The sequence below is a fragment of the Pleurodeles waltl genome, chromosome 4_1 (assembly GCF_031143425.1).
Source record: "Pleurodeles waltl isolate 20211129_DDA chromosome 4_1, aPleWal1.hap1.20221129, whole genome shotgun sequence".
In the NCBI taxonomy this organism is placed as follows: Eukaryota; Metazoa; Chordata; class Amphibia; order Caudata; family Salamandridae; genus Pleurodeles; species Pleurodeles waltl.
Window position 1 is genome coordinate 768,250,062 of NC_090442.1, and position 20,075 is coordinate 768,270,136.

Consider the following 20,075-nt stretch of genomic DNA (forward strand, 5'->3'; position numbering starts at 1 on the left):
TTGGGTGCTTGTGAGAGACGAGTCTGAGGTAAAAGCTACACTGTTCCATTAATGCACAGTGCTCATGGAGGGTGAGGATAATGTGAGTTATGACAAACGTTCGATTCCCAGAGGAATGGCTTCAGTGACTTGCCCAGACACAAGTATACGGTCAGGTTATATAGAAACCTCTTATTTATTTGATGAGTTTTATATAGTGTGAACATGACCCGAAAGGGTATCAGAGCACTGAACATAACGGAGACAAGTCATACAGAGAAGGGAGGAAAAAAAATGCGAGTTGCACATAAAGCAGATAAGTCAAACTTAAAAGGGAAACAATGCAGGAATTCTGTAAAGCGTCAATACATAATATAATATGATATGATAATCAGCCTGGCAAGTTCACACACCAGTGGTGTCCACAGGAAATCAGTCTTGCTGAGCGACTTTAAGGCTACTATTGAAGGAATCTATTCAACAGAAGCATTTCAACTTCTTTCTTGAAGGTGGTTGTCGAGGGGTTTGACCTTGTTTTAAGAGGCAGTGTGTGTTCCATATGCTTGAGGCTAGGCCAGAGAAGGAGCAGTTGTAGGTTTTCTTTTTTTTAAAACTTCTGTTGTTTCGAAAGTAGGGAGTTGGCATTTCTTAAGGAACGACTACCACTAAACAGCTCAAGTTTTTTGGCCAAGGAGACGGGCCTTGTGTTTCAGGCAGGCTATCTTTATCTGGATCCTTGTTTCAAACGAGAGCCAATTTAGATGTTTTACGTCTGATGTAATGTGGTCGGATCTTCTGGAACCCTTGATGAGCCTCACAGCTAAGTTCAATATGACTCTTAATGGGGCCAGCCTTGCTTTGGGTAACACTGCAAGAGTAGAACTCCTGTAGTACAACTGGAGATTACTACGTATTAAACTGCTTACTGAAAGTCATCTGTTGGTGATAGACTTTTCTTCCTTGGCGTGGTATCCCTTAACTTTTTGCCTCTGTTTCCCAGGTTGTTGGTGTGTGCTGGACTCTGTTTTTGCTGTTTTTGTTACTCTGGCCACTTTACCACCGCTAACCAGTGCTAAAGTGCAAGTGCTCCTATACAAAATGTGTATGTAATTGGCTTATCCATGATTGGCATATTTGATTTACTAGTAATTCTCTAGTAAAGTGACTAGAGGTGCCCAGGGCCTGTAAATCAAATGATACTTGTGAGCCTGCAGCACTGGTTGTGGCACCCACCTAAGTAGCTCTGTAATCATGTCTCAGACCTGCCACTGCAGTGTCTGTGTGTGCAGTTTTTAACTGTAAATTCGACTTGGTAAGTGTACCCACTTGCCAGGCCTAAACCTTCCCTTTTCTTACATGTAAGACACCCCTAAGGTAGGCCCAGGTAGCCCCAAGGGCAGGGTGCAGTGTATGGTTAAGGTAGGACATATAGTAATGTGTTTTATATGTCCTGACAGTAAAACATTGCTGAATTCGTTTTTCACTGTTGCAAGGCCTGTCCCTCTCATAGGTTAACATGGGGGCTACCTTTAAATATGATAAAAGTGTAGATTCCCTTTGGGAGCAGATAGACTTGTGGAGTTTGGGTCTCTGCGCTCACAATTTAAAAATACACCTTTTAGTAAAACTGATTTTAGGATTGTGTGTTTGAAAATGCCCACTTTTAGAAAGTGGGCATTTTCTTGCTTAAACCATTTCTGTGACTCTGCCTGTTTGTGGATTCCCTGTCTGGGTCAGTTTGACAGTTGGGCTGGTTGCACCTCTCACTAGACAGTGACACAAAGGGAGCTGGGGTGTAGTCTGCATTTCATGATGAGCCATCTGTGCTAAAAGGGAGGGGAGGAGTGGTCACTCACATCTGAAAGGGCTGTGCCTGCCCTCACACAATGCAGTCTCCAACCCCCTGGAGCGTGTCTGGGGCCTGGCCTGGGCAAGGCAGGATTTCACAAACAAGAGAGACTTTTCTTTGAAGTAGGCCTACTTCAAAGGGCAAAATGGGTATAAGAAGGGCACCCAAAACCACAGACTTTAGAACACTTCTGGAAACCAAAAGGAACCTCTACCTGGAGAAGAGCTGAAGAGGTGAGGAAGAAGTGCTGCCCTGTCTGTGCTTTGTTGAGCCCTCCTGCAGTTGCTGCTTCTGCCTGTGCTAGAGGACAAAGACTGGACTTTGTGTGCCTTCCTTCTTGTGAAGACATCTTCAAGGGCTTGAATTAGAGCTTGCCTCCTGTTTGAAGTCTCAGGGACAGCAAAGACGCTCTCTGCCAGCACCTGGAGTCTCTGAAGAGACTCCTACTCTGCCAAGTGGTGCCCATACAGTTCCGGGGACCTTGAAAGGAGAAGCTGGCAGCCCAAGAGTGAGAAATCCACGCACCGACCGCCGTGCGGGGAAAAGATTAAGCAACTTCGATTTGTGGCTGAAAAATCGATGCGCCGCCGGCTTTGCAGCTAAAAATCGACACTCGGCAGCAACGCGATCGGAAGATCGACACCCGGAGCTGGGGAAATGACGCACAGCATCGCTGACGGAGGCTGGTGAGATTGCAACCCGCGCTGTGTGGTGTTCGGATCATCGTGCGGCTGAATTTCTGATGCAAACACCACTGGGCATGTAAAAACGATGCAAGGCCTGCCCGACCCGAGAGTGCTGACCAGATCGAAGCATCGTTCTCCTTCGGAGAGAAGAAACAACGCACGCCGACCCGACTAAAGGAGAAACGACGCAAGGGGTTATTTTTTTACGCGCCCAAGGTACATTTTCACTCTAACAGCGTTAGTGTGTGTTTAAAATTACATGAAGACTCTTTTTGGTTTTTAATTGATAACTTGACTTGTGTATTGTGGATTTTTGTCATTTTGGTTTTGTTTTGTTTAGATAAATATTTTCTATTTTTCTAAACCTGTGTTGTGTCATTTTGTAGTGTTTTCATTAAGTTACTGTGTGTGTTGGTACAAATACTGTACACCTAGCACTCTGAAGTTCAGCCTACTCCTTGTGCCAATCTACCAAGGGGGTAAGCAGGGGCTAGCTGAGGGTGATTCTCTTTTACCCTGACTAGAGTGTGGGTCCTTGCTTGGACAGGGGGTAACCTGACTGCCAACCAAAGACCCCATTTCTAACAGTTGACAAGAAGGGTTTGATTTGTCTTAGTGTGCTCAAACAGTAATATTCAGGTATTTATCCAGCATTACACCTAGTGATCTAGAAGAGTCATTAAAGTGGGGGAATACAATTGAGAGGAGTTGTTTGAGTCATTCTTCTATGGGGCAGAGTGATTGTGGGGGCAATCAATAGGAATTCAGTTTTGTGTTTTAAACATAATGTGATTGCAGGTTAACCAATTTTGGGTTTTCAATTTGAGGCGTTTGTGATTTTTGATATCTTCAGTGAGGAGATTTTCAGGTACAGTTGTGTAACGTCAGCGTACATGGGGTATTGGATGTTTCACATCTTCAGAATTTCGGGGGGAGCTTCCATGAACAAGTTGAATAACGTGGGTGGGAGTGTGGAGCCATGAGGCACTCCAATTGAGACCAGGGTCATGTCAGAAAGAGTCTGATTGACTTTGATTATTTGAGCTCTGTTATGTAGGAATGAGGCAAACCAGTTTATAATGGGACAAGATAGACCCATCCTATTCTTCAGAAGGTTAATCATGCTGTCATGTTTGACTATATCAAACGCAGAGGAGAGATCCAGTAGAATAAGCAGGCAGTGTTCATTCAAGCACTCTCAGGGCATCATCTACAATTTGTGTTAGAGCTGTTTCATTGCTGTGACCCGTTCTGAAGCTTGATTGGTAGTGGTTAATGAGCTGAAAGTCCTCACTGTGTTTGCAAATTTGCAGGTGCACGCATTTCTCAAGGAACTTTGCAAGTGTGAGGAAGTTGGTAATTAGATGAAAATTGTTAAGGCCAGACGGGTCTGCATTTGTTTTTGTAAGGATTGGGGTAACCTGTCCTATTTTTAAGCAGTCAGGAATCAAGTCCTGAGAGAGAGATGCACTGACAATTGTTTCTGCGAGTAAGAAGATCATGTGATGGACAATTTTACTTTCATTCTTGTGGAAAAGACCTAGAAAGTATGGAGCGTGCTAGTGCAAGGGGTATGTGAAAAGGGACAGGGTGTATTGTGCTTTATCCGAATAGGCAACAGATGTCCTGCGAATGGGGTTAACAATAGAGGACTAAAGAGTATGAGAGTGTATGTATTGCAGACATCTTTCGGGAGGGCGGGTAGGGCAGGTAGGGAGTACTAAAGGCTCAGAGTAGCTGCCAAAAAACATTAGTCATCTCTGCTTTTGCACTTTAATTGATGCTTGCTAATTGACGTTGGGCCTAGTGGAGTGGTAGGATTTTATTTTGTTATGGGTGTGTTTAAGACTAGAGAGCTGTTATCCTTTAAAGGAGAAGCATAGCATCAGGGGTCGAACTAGAACCCAAAATGAGCTCGAACAGAAATTTTCATACCAGCCCAGATTGCAGGAGTCCGCAACCAGAACATGGCCATGTTGTCTTCACCTTTTGGTCATGGTAGCCTGGGCAGCTCTGAAAGCAGCCCCTTAACCGCCTGCAGCCTACCAGGGAAATGCCAAAGTTGCAGAAAGGCCAGTCTAGCCCTGCATGGAATTTGAAAAGAAATTCTGGCCTGTGCTGGGGTGGCATTAAAGGCTTATGTAGTTGGCCTTCTGGGTCAAGGGGGGATTGATTAAGGAGCTCTGCTATAACAGGGTGTTGGAAGGCCACTGGAACATATCCCGCCAGGACATATTGACGAGAGCTTGAATGGTTAGAATACCTGTTTGAGCAGCTGCAATGGAGGTAACAAATTGGCATTTTCTGAGCCTGATGCTTTTTATTAAGTAATGAGTTTATGGGGGATCCGCTGGAGCAAAAAAGAAGCTGTTAGAAGCTCAGACGATGGACTCCTGAGGTGTTATGGGGCTTGCTTGCTTAGTGGTGGTGGTTTGGTCCCTCATCCAAAAGGTTCTTACGGAACTTGTTATATCCTGAAGGTTCTGCACCTTCATTGTGCTTTGACACAGAGAATGAAAAATATACCATGCAGACCTGAGCCAGGTTTTTTCATCTGGTTTTAAAGCGTAGTGTATAAACTTGCCTTCAAAGTCTTTAAAATGCTTAATCCAAAGCCCCCATCTCTTTACTATTAAATACCACATCTCTGACTGACTCACAGGTTTAAATACATACAGCATGTTAAGGTGTTCTAAATGTATATTTTTATCCTGTTTAAGTTCCATCACCCAAGGTTTCTACATCAGTATATTATTTCTATGTTATCACTCTACTGGTAGTTGTTTATAGGCCATGCACTGAGTTTGCTGCTCAGGGAACTGAAGACATCTCATTACACTCCAGAATAAATCTGTACATCAGTGCCTGGTAGAAGCCAAACAGAAAATGATGTACATTTAACAGACAAATGGGGAAACTGGACCCATTTGGAGGGAGAACTGAAGCCTATGTAAAGATCAGGTGGTCGCCGTCAACATCAGGAAGAATTGAGGTATCTATTTGCATTTGTGACAGGCCCACCTCTTCCAGCTTACCTTCATGTGCAAGAATCTCTCTTTAATATGAAGAGGAATATCATGGTCAATTTTTTTTCCTAAAGTGTACAAAAAGTGATGGATGGAAGTCTTGACCCTGCTCCAATGGGAACAGTCAACCCGACCTGCCAGGCTAGGCTAGGTCCTTCCTGAACCAGAACACAAGCAACCCAGGACTCGTTTCGGCCCTAGTTAGGGATCAAAAGTCAGATATAGCTTGGTTGCAGTCACACACTGATTGCCATATGGCTGAGTCCAAACTGAGGTGGCATGTGTGCAAAATAATAACAGACTGGGATGTGGCCCTGAATAATTGGTGGTGGCTGAGAATAATGCAAGCATTCCACCTATCACTTTTTTGTATACTTGAATTTGTTTGATTGGCTGGAGCTGCCCTTCTCGCCATACCATCCTCCGTCAGGCTAATAAATTTAAAGCCTCAGTAACCAGGGGTCTACTCACTTCCATGCTCAACTCACTGCATGTGTATCCTGAGCCGACTCAGCTTTGCCATCCATCCTGAAGATGCCACTTCACACCTACTCCCAAATCTGCAATGCAGAGGTGACCACTTAGGAGTAAGGATAATCAGTTGCATTTCCAGGGCATTATGTAGGTGGCTACAGAACCTGTTATATCTGTTTGTCATGGACTTAAACTATCCAATATAACAGTTTCACCATAGTAACTCATAACTGCCATGTTTTCTTGCCCCTGTTAACGTTAACTGGAAATGTCAATCTCATGAACCTCCCCACATAGCTGTCAAGTTTCCTAGCTCCAAGTGTGATGTGCTTCTCCAGTCCAGGTTTTTTATTTGAATTCTTAGGGCCTGATTTAGAGTTTGGCGGATGGGATACTCTGTCACAAACGTGACGGATATACCGTCTGCCACATTATGATTCCCATAGGATATAATGGGATCAAAATGCAGAGGGTGGGATATCCGCCACATTTGTGATGGAGTAACCCCTCCACCAAACTCTAAATCAGGCCCTCGGTCTTGTAGCCGTTTCTTAATTGACTTGCAGTATTGTTTATTCCTAGAATTCAAAACTAAAAACGTGGACTGGAAAAACACCACCTGCATGGACCTGGAAAACTTGACAAGGCTGGCTTCTGCCAAGGCAAGGATTTTAAATGTTCACTTGTTCTGTAGAAATGCTGTACAAACGTTATTTTCTGAAGGGTGTCTACTCTCGTACTCCTGAACTTAACCATGCACCTGCTTGTACCATACTGAGACTCTATAGGCAGGAGACCAATTCGATATTTTTCTGTATTAATGTATAAACATTTGTGTTGTGGTTGGCCTTGAGAAGCTTGACTCTGAAGCAGACGCTGGGGAATCCCCTGGATTTTTTATTCTGTGATTCACAAATCCTTTAACAAATATGTTTTCAGACTCATCTAAAACCTTAAGTTGGGGGTTTCTTTCAGAGTAGCACAGCACCAGTCACAGTAGCTGGATGACTGGATCAGGTTACTGATTAATCAATATGAGACTCTAGACTGGCTGATGAGATGCTGCAGACTCTTTCATTGTATTTCTCTACATATTAGAATTCTAGGAGCCCCTCCCTTACATCTGGGATGACTGCCAGCTAGTAAAAATAATTTTTCCCAATTCATTCCAGCATCCCCTGCTCACCTCCACAGACACCTGCCTTTTCCAAAGAGATACACTTCCCGATATTTGCTGAAGCCTAACCACAGAAATGTATTTCTTTAACATCCCCTAATTTCTTCCCATTGGAGCTAAAAGTCCTCCACATGGCTTGTAGAAGCTGTTCTATCCTGCTGTGCCTTATTTTAGTAAACCCTGTGTTTTTTCTGCAAAGAGCTTGACAAGTGTGTGAGTCCACGACAGTTGCTCCATAATTTTCCATGAGCGGGAATATCCAAAAGTGTTCCCGTCCTGAATGAGTGTGACAAATAATCCAGGAATCCAGGAAATAAGACAAGTAATTGTAGAGGAGGGCAGAAAGCTTAGGAGCAGCACCTTTTATGCTGTACACCTCTGGGGATACTATCTACAAGCTCTATGCAGTTAACAACCCCAGTCACCATAAATGGAATAGGAATGTGTTTGTGTAATGCACGTCTAAACTGCACGGTTCCAGAGATATGGCAGAGGCCGCCCCCGAAGGGGGCATCAAGGGTGGCACAATAACAGCCGCCGGGGCCCCGGGAATGACCACATTAAGCCGCTTTAGCGGCAAACCAACAAGGGGAGGGGTATCCTGCTCCCCCTTAAATGGGAAGAAAAGCGCCCCAAGGGTGACGCGAAGACACCGGGCCAATGAGTGCCTGGCAAAGTGAAGTTGGGGAACACCACCGCACTCTTTGCTGGGGCACAGGGAGGGTTTAAAAGGACTGTGCTGCCCCTACCGAAACTACATTCGTGGGGCAAGGCCAGCGCACAAGAAATGCAAGACCCACCCATCCCAGAACAGCAGCATTGTCGCAGAGCTGAGAGGGCAGACGAGCGACAGTAAAAGGGGTACGCTGGTTGGTAAAGGAGACACACTGGAGGGCGGTGTGCCAGAGGAAGGCTACTTACTTGGGGATGCCTTACGGTAGGGTAAGTAGGCAGATGGGGAATAAGCGGAGCACGGCACTCGCAGCCCAGACCCGCTGGTTGGCAGGGCACAAAATGGACAGACAAGGCAGCGATTTGAGCCTAACAGGAGTAAGAGGCTACCCCTTCACAATCAGAGGAAGAACCAACAAAAGACCAACAAAAACTATATGACCCCAAAATGCGGCATTGTGGATGGCCTCTTCAATAACAGGTGGCAGAATTGTGACAAGCAAATGACAAGGACTTGATTGATACATGGCAGAGATGATTGAGGACAAGTGAACTGTTAATGTTTATGACCTGTCATGAACCAATGTCTTTATGATCCTGTCAAAATGATTGATGTATGGGGAAGATGATGTATGACCCATCAATGGTGATTTATGATCTATCTCTCAGTTATGATTTATGATCATATCAAGAATTATGTGTGGCACTCAGGAGTTATGACACTGTAAATAACGTTTATGGCCTTGTCGTGTTGAGACATGACTGACCAAAGTGACTTACAAGGTTAATGATGTACTGTTAGAATCCATGTATGTAATAAAACTGCGGTCAAGTATTTCCACAGCAAAATACAAGCCCATGGCTATGTGTTAATTTATTCAGAGACATAGACAGGGCCGGCTTAAGCACTGGTGGAGCCCTGTGCAACAGTCTTTTTTGGTGCCCCCACCACCCCTTGACCATCTCCTCGGATTCCCTCACTACCACCTGGCAAATGTGCCCCTCATCTCTCCATAGCCCCCTTTCACATACATTCATTTGTTTTAAAGCACTTGTAAAGGCTGGCTTTAGTAATCCACTCAGCTATCCACTTAAAAAATATAGTTCTGTTCTTTGCAACAGGCATATTAACCCTCTACGCTACTTTATGGTGTGTCAAAGCTGCTGCAAGACAAAGCTTCCATCCCTCTCCCTAGCACGAACATTAATCACAAGAGGTGTCTTGACATTTTAATTGCTTCCTGAAGGCTGGATGCACAAGGAACTTTTCAGCAGGTGCTTTTAAATCACAAATTTCATAAGGCATTGCTAAGCACAGCACCCCCCCTGAGGTCAGCACCCCCCAATCCAGGTCAGCACCCGGTAAGGCCGCACCATCCTAAAGCCGGCCCTGGACATAAATATGGAATCTGCACGAATGGGAGTGGGCTGAGTGCGGGGATTATTAACTTTTGAGACTGGGAAAGACCATAGCACGATCAGCGCTTCTGGGTCATCCTGTAGGTGCACCCACCACCAGAAAATCCCAACTACAACTGGTAGAGTCTACGCTAAAGTTTTTTGGTCGAATAGTTTTTTTTGGGTGCTTTTATTTTTGGGTGCCGAAAGCTCAGGCTCTGATGCTTCAGCCCACTGAGTTGTCCAGCCTGATACCCAATGCTGGACCAATATAGCTTCATGCACATGAATCCCTTGCCTTTAAAGAAAACCTGACCCACAAGCATGTGCTGCTTCCTCGGGCCTTCGGTGACTATACAGGGAGTGCAGAATTATTAGGCAAATGAGTATTTTGACCACATCATCCTCTTTATGCATGTTGTCTTACTCCAAGCTGTATAGGCTCGAAAGCCTACTACCAATTAAGCATATTAGGTGATGTGCATCTCTGTAATGAGAAGGGGTGTGGTCTAATGACATCAACACCCTATATCAGGTGTGCATAATTATTAGGCAACTTCCTTTCCTTTGGCAAAATGGGTCAAAAGAAGGACTTGACAGGCTCAGAAAAGTCAAAAATAGTGAGATATCTTGCAGAGGGATGCAGTACTCTTAAAATTGCAAAGCTTCTGAAGCGTGATCATCGAACAATCAAGCGTTTCATTCAAAAAAGTCAACAGGGTCGCAAGAAGCGTGTGGAAAAACCAAGGCGCAAAATAAGTGCCCATGAACTGAGAAAAGTCAAGCGTGCAGCTGCCACGATGCCACTTGCCACCAGTTTGGCCATATTTCAGAGCTGCAACATCACTGGAGTGCCCAAAAGCACAAGGTGTGCAATACTCAGAGACATGGCCAAGGTAAGAAAGGCTGAAAGACGACCACCACTGAACAAGACACACAAGCTGAAACGTCAAGACTGGGCCAAGAAATATCTCAAGACTGATTTTTCTAAGGTTTTATGGACTGATGAAATGAGAGTGAGTCTTGATGGGCCAGATGGATGGGCCCGTGGCTGGATTGGTAAAGGGCAGAGAGCTCCAGTCCGACTCAGACGCCAGCAAGGTGGAGGTGGAGTACTGGTTTGGGCTGGTATCATCAAAGATGAGCTTGTGGGGCCTTTTCGGGTTGAGGATGGAGTCAAGCTCAACTCCCAGTCCTACTGCCAGTTCCTGGAAGACACCTTCTTCAAGCAGTGGTACAGGAAGAAGTCTGCATCCTTCAAGAAAAACATGATTTTCATGCAGGACAATGCTCCATCACACGCGTCCAAGTACTCCACAGCGTGGCTGGCAAGAAAGGGTATAAAAGAAGGAAATCTAATGACATGGCCTCCTTGTTCACCTGATCTGAACCCCATTGAGAACCTGTGGTCCATCATCAAATGTGAGATTTACAAGGAGGGAAAACAGTACACCTCTCTGAACAGTGTCTGGGAGGCTGTGGTTGCTGCTGCACGCAATGTTGATGGTGAACAGATCAAAACACTGACAGAATCCATGGATGGCAGGCTTTTGAGTGTCCTTGCAAAGAAAGGTGGCTATATTGGTCACTGATTTGTTTTTGTTTTGTTTTTGAATGTCAGAAATGTATATTTGTGAATGTTGAGATGTTATATTGGTTTCACTGGTAATAATAAATAATTGAAATGGGTATATATTTTTTTTTGTTAAGTTGCCTAATAATTATGCACAGTAATAGTCACCTGCACACACAGATATCCCCCTAACATAGCTAAAACTAAAAACAAACTAAAAACTACTTCCAAAAATATTCAGCTTTGATATTAATGAGTTTTTTGGGTTCATTGAGAACATGGTTGTTGTTCAATAATAAAATTAATCCTCAAAAATACAACTTGCCTAATAATTCTGCACTCCCTGTAGTGGCTCGTTTCGAAGCCCCTCATTGGCTGCAGTCGTTCGCACAGCCCCGCGATGCCTGCAGCCTAAGCCACAGGCATCAAGTTTTTTTCACTGCTTCCGCAGCCCGTTGGTGCACAAGCTCTGCAGACAGTTGGTGATCAGCTCTTGATTCAGGAGTTCCCTGCTGGCCCCAGTGCCATTTCTCTGGACCAAATAAGGCTTGAAGGAGTGAGAGCGCTGCGGGCACCGCGCCAACTTGAGCTGCATCCCAGTGTGTGATCCAGCCCTGGATTGCTTGCTTTCAGGCCTGCCCAGTGCATGGGACGCCTCAACTTCTTCCCGCCGACAGAGTGGGTGCAGACTGTAAGAGACAGGATGTGGATGAGGAGAGGACCGGGGACACTGGGACACAGAGTGCGAGTGTTGGGGAGAGGGTGTATTTGACGGGCCAGGGACACGGAGATTAGGTGCGGGGTAAGCGTGCGTGCCCGCATGCGTCAGACGTGATATGAGCGCAGGCCTGATTGAGAGCAAGATGGGGTTGATGGGAATTAACAAGGTGTGATGCCCTGGACTGTGTGAGATGCGGGGATAGGACACCGATCTATCTAGCAATGCGGGTGAAGAGACACGGGTCCCTGCAAAAGATGTCTTATGGGCAAAGGGCAGCGAGGAAGACAACGAGGCCAGGCTCATTTACTTGTCGTCAATGTAGGCGCTGAGAAGGATGAGGCTTCTTAAACAACTTTAACAAACGGAGGGTGGCGTGCAATGGGACAAGAAGATAGGCGCGGGGCAAAGCGATAGACAGTGAGACAGGTAAAACAAAAACACGCGCTCACCAGGACAATGAAACACAGGGACAGGAAAGCACGGACACTGAGGCAGGAGACAAGGACACGATTTAAGGGAGATTAAGTCACCGTGGGAGAGAGAGGGAGACACTAAGAGGAAACGGAAGCACGTGGGGAGTAACACAAGAACACTATGGTGGGTAGACTGCCACAGAGAGAGATGGAACAAGACAGGAAAGCACAAACTATGTAGTATACAGACATTAGGGCAGGGAGACAGCGAAGCAAGGCTTGAATGGAGCACGGTAATACGGGGACAAAGAGAAACGGGACAGGTAAACATGGACACTAGAACACAGACACAATGTGTCATGGAAATATAGTATAACCACAGGAACGGGGCACCATGCACACTGTGGCATGTGAAAGAAAGTCAGAACAAGAAAACGTGCACAATGAAAACACTGAAAGGACACTCCAGCAGGTGACTAGGCATATCTTCTAGCAAAAACAAAAATCTCACCGTGTGAGAAGGGGGCAGGGTCTTGCAGCGGGTGGGGATTCTTGCCAAGAAGCATGCCCCCAATCCCGCCCCCAAAAGGCTGTGCCGATGTCCTGAGGTGTTTTCACGCCCCTTAATGGACATCAGCAGTTCAAAGCCTCTGAAAACTAGATGGAATTCCACTATTTCGCAGTTCGTTTTCCCTGCCACCATGTGATTTTGGCTCTTTAATCAATTGGGATTTACAAAGCATGGCAAATGACCAAGTGACTGTGAGAAGGGAGACAACATTGTGTGTCACGCTCTGGCGTGTGATTTGGCGGGTCTGGATGGGGCTTGAGTGGTGCTGCATGCTGCTCCAAAGGTTACCCATGAGCCCCTTGGGACGATCATGTTTCAGGAGTGGTGCCGCAGCATCCAGTCTGGGCAGGAAAGAGTCTAGTGTCCATGAAAACTGCATGCACCCTGCGACCCAATCACAGCAAGGAGCCAGACATATAAATTATAAATTGTAACAAGCTGGGTCCAGAGATAGTTTCCATGACAACCACAGTCACCTCTTCTCTCGGTCCTATCTGAGGCATATAAAGATTAGTCAGACTACTGCTGACAATACACATGCCGCGCTGAGAGAAGAGCACCTCGGGCACTGCAAAGGGGCTGTCACGCATGCATGACAATTAACTTTAGTGTGGCAGTGCAGAGAAACGCACCAAAATGCGTTAGACTAACCCGTAACGTGTGGCACTTGGCAGGACTGGCATCAAGCAGACTTTCCGATCAGTCATTTTCCCTTCCCCCCCCACCCGTGCAGCCACGCAAAGAAACATAAAAAAGATTTCTGATTCGGCTACCCTGTCCTAGGAAGGATGCAAGGCCCTTAATGAAATCCATCTGGGAAGAGCCTCCACACCCCACTTTAAACTCGTTCTGTTTAGGAGCCTCTACCTTATCCTAAGATATCCACTCTTCACCAGGTGACCGAGCCAAAAGTCACAGTAACATGTGACACACTACTGTGGCACCATCTGAGATTGGGATCCATGAACACAGGGAAAGCAAGGCACAATATTTTATATACAAGACGTGGATTCCTGTTGGCAGAGAGGCTGCGGATCAGGGGAACATGGACACTGGGTCAGGAAAACAAAACTTATCCAATGAAATACACACTCTAGGATAAAGAAACACAGACCTTGGAACAAGGAGACCTGCATACTGGGACAAGGAGGCATATGCATAGGGACAGAGAGATATGCATACTAGAATGAGGAACTCCAAAGGTGCAACATAGAGGCTTGACACAGAGACTGAGGAACACAGTTTACAAGGAAAGAAAAGAGTTTTACACTAAGGATTCTCCAGTCTGCAAAATACCACAATTCACATCTTCACCGTTCAGAAAGCCTACAGTATTATTGGAGGAATATCAGATGCAGAAGTGCCCCACAGAAGTACCAAGTAACATAATATAATATGAATAACAAGTGTTGGAGTGACCCCTTTATAGGGGCTTGAGGGGTTTAGCAGTACAGAAGGGAGTCCTAAGTTTAATTTTAAATCCTGCAATTCTAAGGTCTCTGTTGATGGTCTCCTAAATACAGGCCCCACCTTAAGGCAACAGTTGACAACTGCCTTATGACACCATACAAGAGGTAACAAGAGCATGCCAGATTGCAGCAAATATCTTCTAAAAAAGACAGACATTGTAGCTGGGTTTGGAGAGCATCCAAAAGCAAAGTGTTTTTTTTTTCTGGTGAAGCTCCAAAAATCTTTGTACTGGACCTGACTAAATATTACAGCTAGAGATGCATAAGTAGCAGTTTCCTTTACAATAATATATTATTGCCTAGCATATTTTGGAGCAAATGCATGTAATTGTGGGATTGGGCAAAAATGTTCATATTAAAGTATATAGTAGGTGCATGTTGACATTAATACAAGATATTTTACTGAACCTACCAGAACAGCTTGCAGGGGTGGTATTTTCAGTATTAACCACTAAAGCATGTCAGCATGCCCACACTGGGGAGTATCCCACATGTCAGCTACTCCGTGTGGGTGCATTCACACCACTGTTCAAAAGATACTTTTCGGTCATGCATCTCACATAACATGTTTTGGTAAGGCCAGACTTATAAGAGTGTTTCTGCACCGCATGGCAATACATACACGAGGTTAGTGTATCCGAAGGTACCAGCAGGACTGACCAATGTGAGACATAGAGTGAACACAGTCACGGTTAGGAAGGAACATTTCCAGGACTTAAAGCAGTTCACATATTGAGATATTGGTAATGTGTAATGCATGTGCAGCACTACCGCAAACAAGTTTGTGAGAGGCTTTATGGGAATGTTAAGATGGAAGTAGGGTTATTTGTAAGGTAAAGTAGTTTCCAAGTTGGCCATATTGTGAAAGGTGTGCTAAGTAGGCAGCTCACATTTTTTTTTTTTTTTAAATAAAAGAGGAGTAAGTAAAAATTTGCAACTCTATTGCACAGGTTGAGCTGGGGGAGGTGGAGGAGGATGAGAGTTGGGGAGCGAATAGGATATAGGACAGTATATTGTTGTTGAACCCATTTGAGTAGCCTGTTATAATTTTCTGATTAAAAAACCTCTAATTCTTTTTTTTTTGTTAAAAGCAAGTGGCGCGAGCAGTAGTGGGTAAGCTGGTGCACTTGTGAGATGGGGTCAGTGAACATAACCACAGTGGTGATAGCTGAGTTGAACATATTGGGAGTCAATAGAATTGATAGTAGTGGAGAGTGGTGGAGCTACAAAAACAAGAGCTCCTTCAGGTAGAGGCTGTGATAGTCCACACAGCGAGGGTACAGTAAGAGAGGAAAAGGTCATGCAGATAGATGACAGAGCTGCACATAACTGGAGGGCTGAAGTATGACTGCACACAGTGAGAGGAAGTGAAGAGTGCACATCACTTCCCTCTCAGAGCAATGGCAATCATGTTTCACACAGTAAACTCAAAGGCAGTATGGAGCCTTGGAGTCCTACACATGAGATGTTACGTTCTGCAGATTCTTAGAGCGCACTAACACCCGTTAGGGTATCCTGGCAAAATATTTACATACAGAAGGTTTGCATACACAAGCGTTGTAATCAGTAGAGTTTCACATAGTGAAGGTGCATGCAGTGGCATGTAATGGAACAGGATGCCAGTGAGTTTCAGGCAGTGAAGTGACAGAACTTGAACTTGCAAAATGGAGTGGCATAAACTGGCAGGCAGTGAAGCTGCATGAAACTGAGTTGCAGGCAGGGTTGCATGCAGCGCACCTGACTGTTATGGAGCAACACAAAGCGAGGGCAGTCGAGTTGCATACCTTACCAAACTATGGCCTTTCTTATAGTGGCACCCCGTGGAGCTGCACACAGTGGAATCGTGGTGCAGTGTTGTGCTAAGCTGTTACATGCATTCTTTGACTGCATATTTGCATGCAGTTGAGTTTCATGAAGTGGTGAGATATAAAGTTACATACAGTGGTCTGGCATTAGCGGGCAGTGACGTTTTATGTAGAAGTTGTGCATAGTGAGAACAGTGAAAGTGAACAAGGTGGAGCTGTGTGCAAGCGTGAACTGGAGGGTTACATGCGCTGGTGTGCTACTCGCCCACAGCTGTTTAGCGTGTAGCATGTAGGCAGGGCAGTGGGATTTCATGGAGTTGGTCAGAGTATAGTTGTAAGAGGGGCTGGTTCCTTTTCCGGGGCTTCAGGACGTAGCCCTGCCACCTGTTAGCTGCCACAGTGCCACTGCTAAATACAATTATTACAGTTTTATTAATTTAATTTAGCATTGTTCAGAATTTCTTCTTTACATGAACTCTGCAGTGCACAAGTAATCCCTCTCAGCCTCTCCAATAGGCTCCTGATGACAGGAGGACGAGGGGGAGGATGGGTTGAGGATGATCCAGCTTCAGAGTGCTGTTTAAAACACAGCACTCTGTGGGTGGATGTCTAGATTGTGCCTGTGAGGGGCGTAGTACAACTACAATCCCCTAACAAAGGACTAGCCTTTTTATTTAGCAGTCATGCTGCACATGCCTAAGGCAGCACAGTCTATCTGCTAAAATCGGCCTGTCGAGGCTCACATCAGTAGTTCCCTGAGGCCAGTGAGGAGCCACACAGAGCAGCATCAACAGGATCCCCAACACTATCCCAGCTTCTGCTAGGGACAAGCTTTCCCGCCTTCAGCCCTCTCCCAGCTTCTCGAGGGCTCAGGGCGGGGTCTTCTTGTTAAACCAGGCCCTGCTGCTCTGTCTGGCTCCTCGCTAGAAGTCATGGCTGCAGGTTCCAATGTGCAGCACAGGATTCCTGCTCTGCTGCTGCCATCGAAGCGCTGAGTTGCCAACAAATGAAGATAGGTGTGTAAAAAAACGATTCAGTGTTGTTTCTCTGTGTACGTGTGAGTAAAAGCGTGAGTGATTGTGAGATAATGAGATTGAGTGAAAGTGTGTGTTAGTTTAATGTTTTTAAGGGTGTCAGTGAGAATGAAAGAGTGAGAATAAATGAGTGAAAATAAGTATGAATCAGTGAAAGTGAGTATGAATACGTGAAAGTGAGGGAGTAAGTAAAGCAGTGTGAGTGAGTATGAATAAGTGAAAGTGAGTATGAATAAGTGAAAGTGAGGTAGTGAGTAAAGCAGTGTAAGTGAGTTACAATGAGTGAATGAGGTGGAGATTGTGAGAGGGAGTGGGAGTGAGTGGGGGGTTCCTCTATCAATGGTCCTGCAGGTGTAGTTGCCTTAAGGCAAAGACGAGCTGTTGTAATTGCAACTGCTGCACTATTGAAGCACAAATCTAATACCACAGGAATTCGAATCAGAGCCCCTGTACACCTGTAGTTGAGTGAGAGTCAGTGATTGTGAAAGTGTAAGTTTGTGCAAGTGTGTTTGCGAGTGAGAAACAGTGAGTGTGAGTGGACTGGTACATTTGTGTGTGAGGACACTCAACGCAAATTTTGAAAACAATGAGATGAACTCATGGCAAGTATTAAGCCACACCACTTTCAGGGATCACCAGACGCCACTGGTTGTTTGCAGTGGCATGCAATATAGCTGAGCCAACCTGAGTGCCCACTCATTACAGACTGCAGCACTACCCTCGCCTGAAGTACCTTGCAGCTGCACCTCTTCACTCTCCTGATGCCCACAGCTCTTCATCTGTATCTCTGCCCGCAGGGTGGTGATCTCCAGCTCATATTCGTCTCTTGTCTGCTGCAGCTTCACCAGCTCTGCACGCAGGCGGCACAGCTCTTCCTGCAAGGTGGCAATGTCATTCTCCCGCTCAGCAGCAGCATCCTCAGCTGCTGTCCGTAGGGCCAGGATCTCCTCCTGAGCACACTTGAGCTCATCCTCCACCTCCTGCAGCTCACTCTCCTTTTCTTCTTCCAGACTGTCAATTTCTTCCTGCACGGATCGCAGTTGACCTACAGACAGTGAGAGGGAAACAGAATCACTCTACAACAAATGATGGGCTTACAACAGGTAAAACACATCTTAGAGGCATCCTCAAGTGTATCTTGCCAGTAACCCTGGCTTTAATGTAACAATGTCTACTCTGTATATCGAAGATCACCAAGGCCTTGACGGATGCCCAAAGAGTCTATAGAAAGATGGTGAAACAGATTTCAGCCCAGTCCTACTCACTGTACTTTGAGGGTGACCTATGCAGATCTCAATGAAGCTCCAAACACTCAATATTGTGATGGTGACACAGATTTCAATAAAATGGCAATCATTCTATAAATCAATGGTGACGTAGGCTCCCTCACTCTAATCAATGGCGACACATGCCTCGGTGAAGACCTACATACTCTAATCATCACAGGTGACACTTTCTAAAATGTAAGTTTATGCACTATGCATTGATAATGAGACGTTCTTTATTAACCTATTAACTTTACAAGGGTAGGGAACATCCGCTTTACTGAGTTCCACTCAGCATTAACACCAATGGCAACACTGGCCTCAAATGGGGACCCACTCGCTCTATATATTAATGGATAAAAACACATTTGTAGAGGCCCCGTTGATCTGTACACCTTTCACAATAGGGGTTCAGTGGAGGTTCACTCTGTACTAACGTCAATAATTACCAAAGCTTCAATTGTGGTCCACTCACACTATAGATTGAGTGCAAAATGGGTGTTGATGGAAGCTTACTCCATATTAGAAGATATCTGGATGCTAATTGACACCAACTTATTCTACACACATATTGTGGCAGAGGCTTCACTGAAAGCACACTCACTCACCCTCTGCATCCTTGCTTTCCAAGGTTTCAACAAATCCCTGTGCAATAAGTACATCAATAGCAACAAAGGCGTAAATGAAGGGCCTGTCACCCTATACACCCTTTGGAAAACATACTTTGTGCTAGGCCTACTAAGCTGCTAAAGGCAGATTAAACCATTTCTATGCACACCGGGCAGTTTAGATGCACGGCACACTGTTCAATTCTACATTATTTGCCTCTAAACATGTATCATATCACTTATTTTAGATCAGTAATTGCCTCATTCAACCCACGCAGCCTTACAGTCAAACATTCTTACCTAGTAGCTAAACACCCTAAGATCAGCTCTCAGCCTTCCATAGGGACCTTCTCAACATGAAATGGGTGAATTACGAAGGGGGCATCCACAACACAGTTCTAGATTTTGCAAATAGGTTGCATATCCCTGAGCTAATTAGACATTTTTGTTGGTTGAATGACTGAAGGCAGTTATCCTGATGAACATGAGTACATTGAGTTCCAGACAGACACCCATGCTTGCATCAAATGCACTTTCGGGTCATCTAAGGACTTTTATTCTCGACCTCAAAAAGGCAAAATGAAATAGTTACACTCTCTCATTCAATCGGCTGTCTCGCTGGAGCAGGCCACTGCACTGGAATAGACTTGTTTTGCCACAATACTGGTAGTCTGAGAATGGCTGACTTCTAATCATGCAGTATGCCTGGGCCATGTAAGTACATATGATATTCAGGTACATAACCAGGTTTCTGCATATTCTTGGCCATCATAAGAAATTGTAGGTGTTATTCCTTTGAGTGTTTATCTTTTCACTATCATTGTTATGTTAGTTCCTGTTAGAAAGGAGTCTCTAGTTGGCAGTCGGTTTGCACCCTGTCCAAGTAGGGAACCTCACTCTAGTCAGGATAAGGGAGATACCAAGCTCAGATAACCCCTGCTCACCCCCTTGGTAGCTTGGCACGAGCAGTCAGGCTTATCTCAGAAGCAATGTGTAAAGCATTTGCAAATAACACAAAGTAATACAGTGAAAATACTACAAAAGGACACCACACCAGTATTTATTTGTGTAAAACAAGACCAAAACGAGAAAAAATCCAACACACAGTAATAAAGATCTGAATTTTGCAAGAATTAACTGAAAAATACAGTTCCTTGAAATCGATAGCTCTGTCTGGTGCTTTCACGGCATCATGAACAACAAATCCACCAGGTTCAGGCCTGCCACTGCATTGCGGGCCAGCTACGGTGTCGGGAAGACCTTCAAACAGTACCTCGGAAATGTAGGGCATTGTGATCCTCGCAATGAGATCCAGAGTGCGGCGTCGCAGGCGTTGGTTCCTGAGGTCGGTGCGG

General features: G+C 45.2%; 1 protein-coding gene across 5 annotated transcripts in view; it reads right to left on the minus strand.

Annotated features, from left to right (window-relative positions):
* The window catches only part of CCDC136 (coiled-coil domain containing 136), a 185,306-nt gene that overhangs the window by 100,619 nt on the left and 64,612 nt on the right, over positions 1–20,075 (minus strand). For all 5 annotated transcript variants that reach the window (XM_069229404.1, XM_069229405.1, XM_069229406.1 and 2 more), the window contains exon 5: positions 17,581–17,892. In XM_069229404.1, coding sequence (XP_069085505.1) covers positions 17,581–17,892 — 312 coding nt within the window. The remainder of the gene's footprint in view (positions 1–17,580; positions 17,893–20,075) is intronic.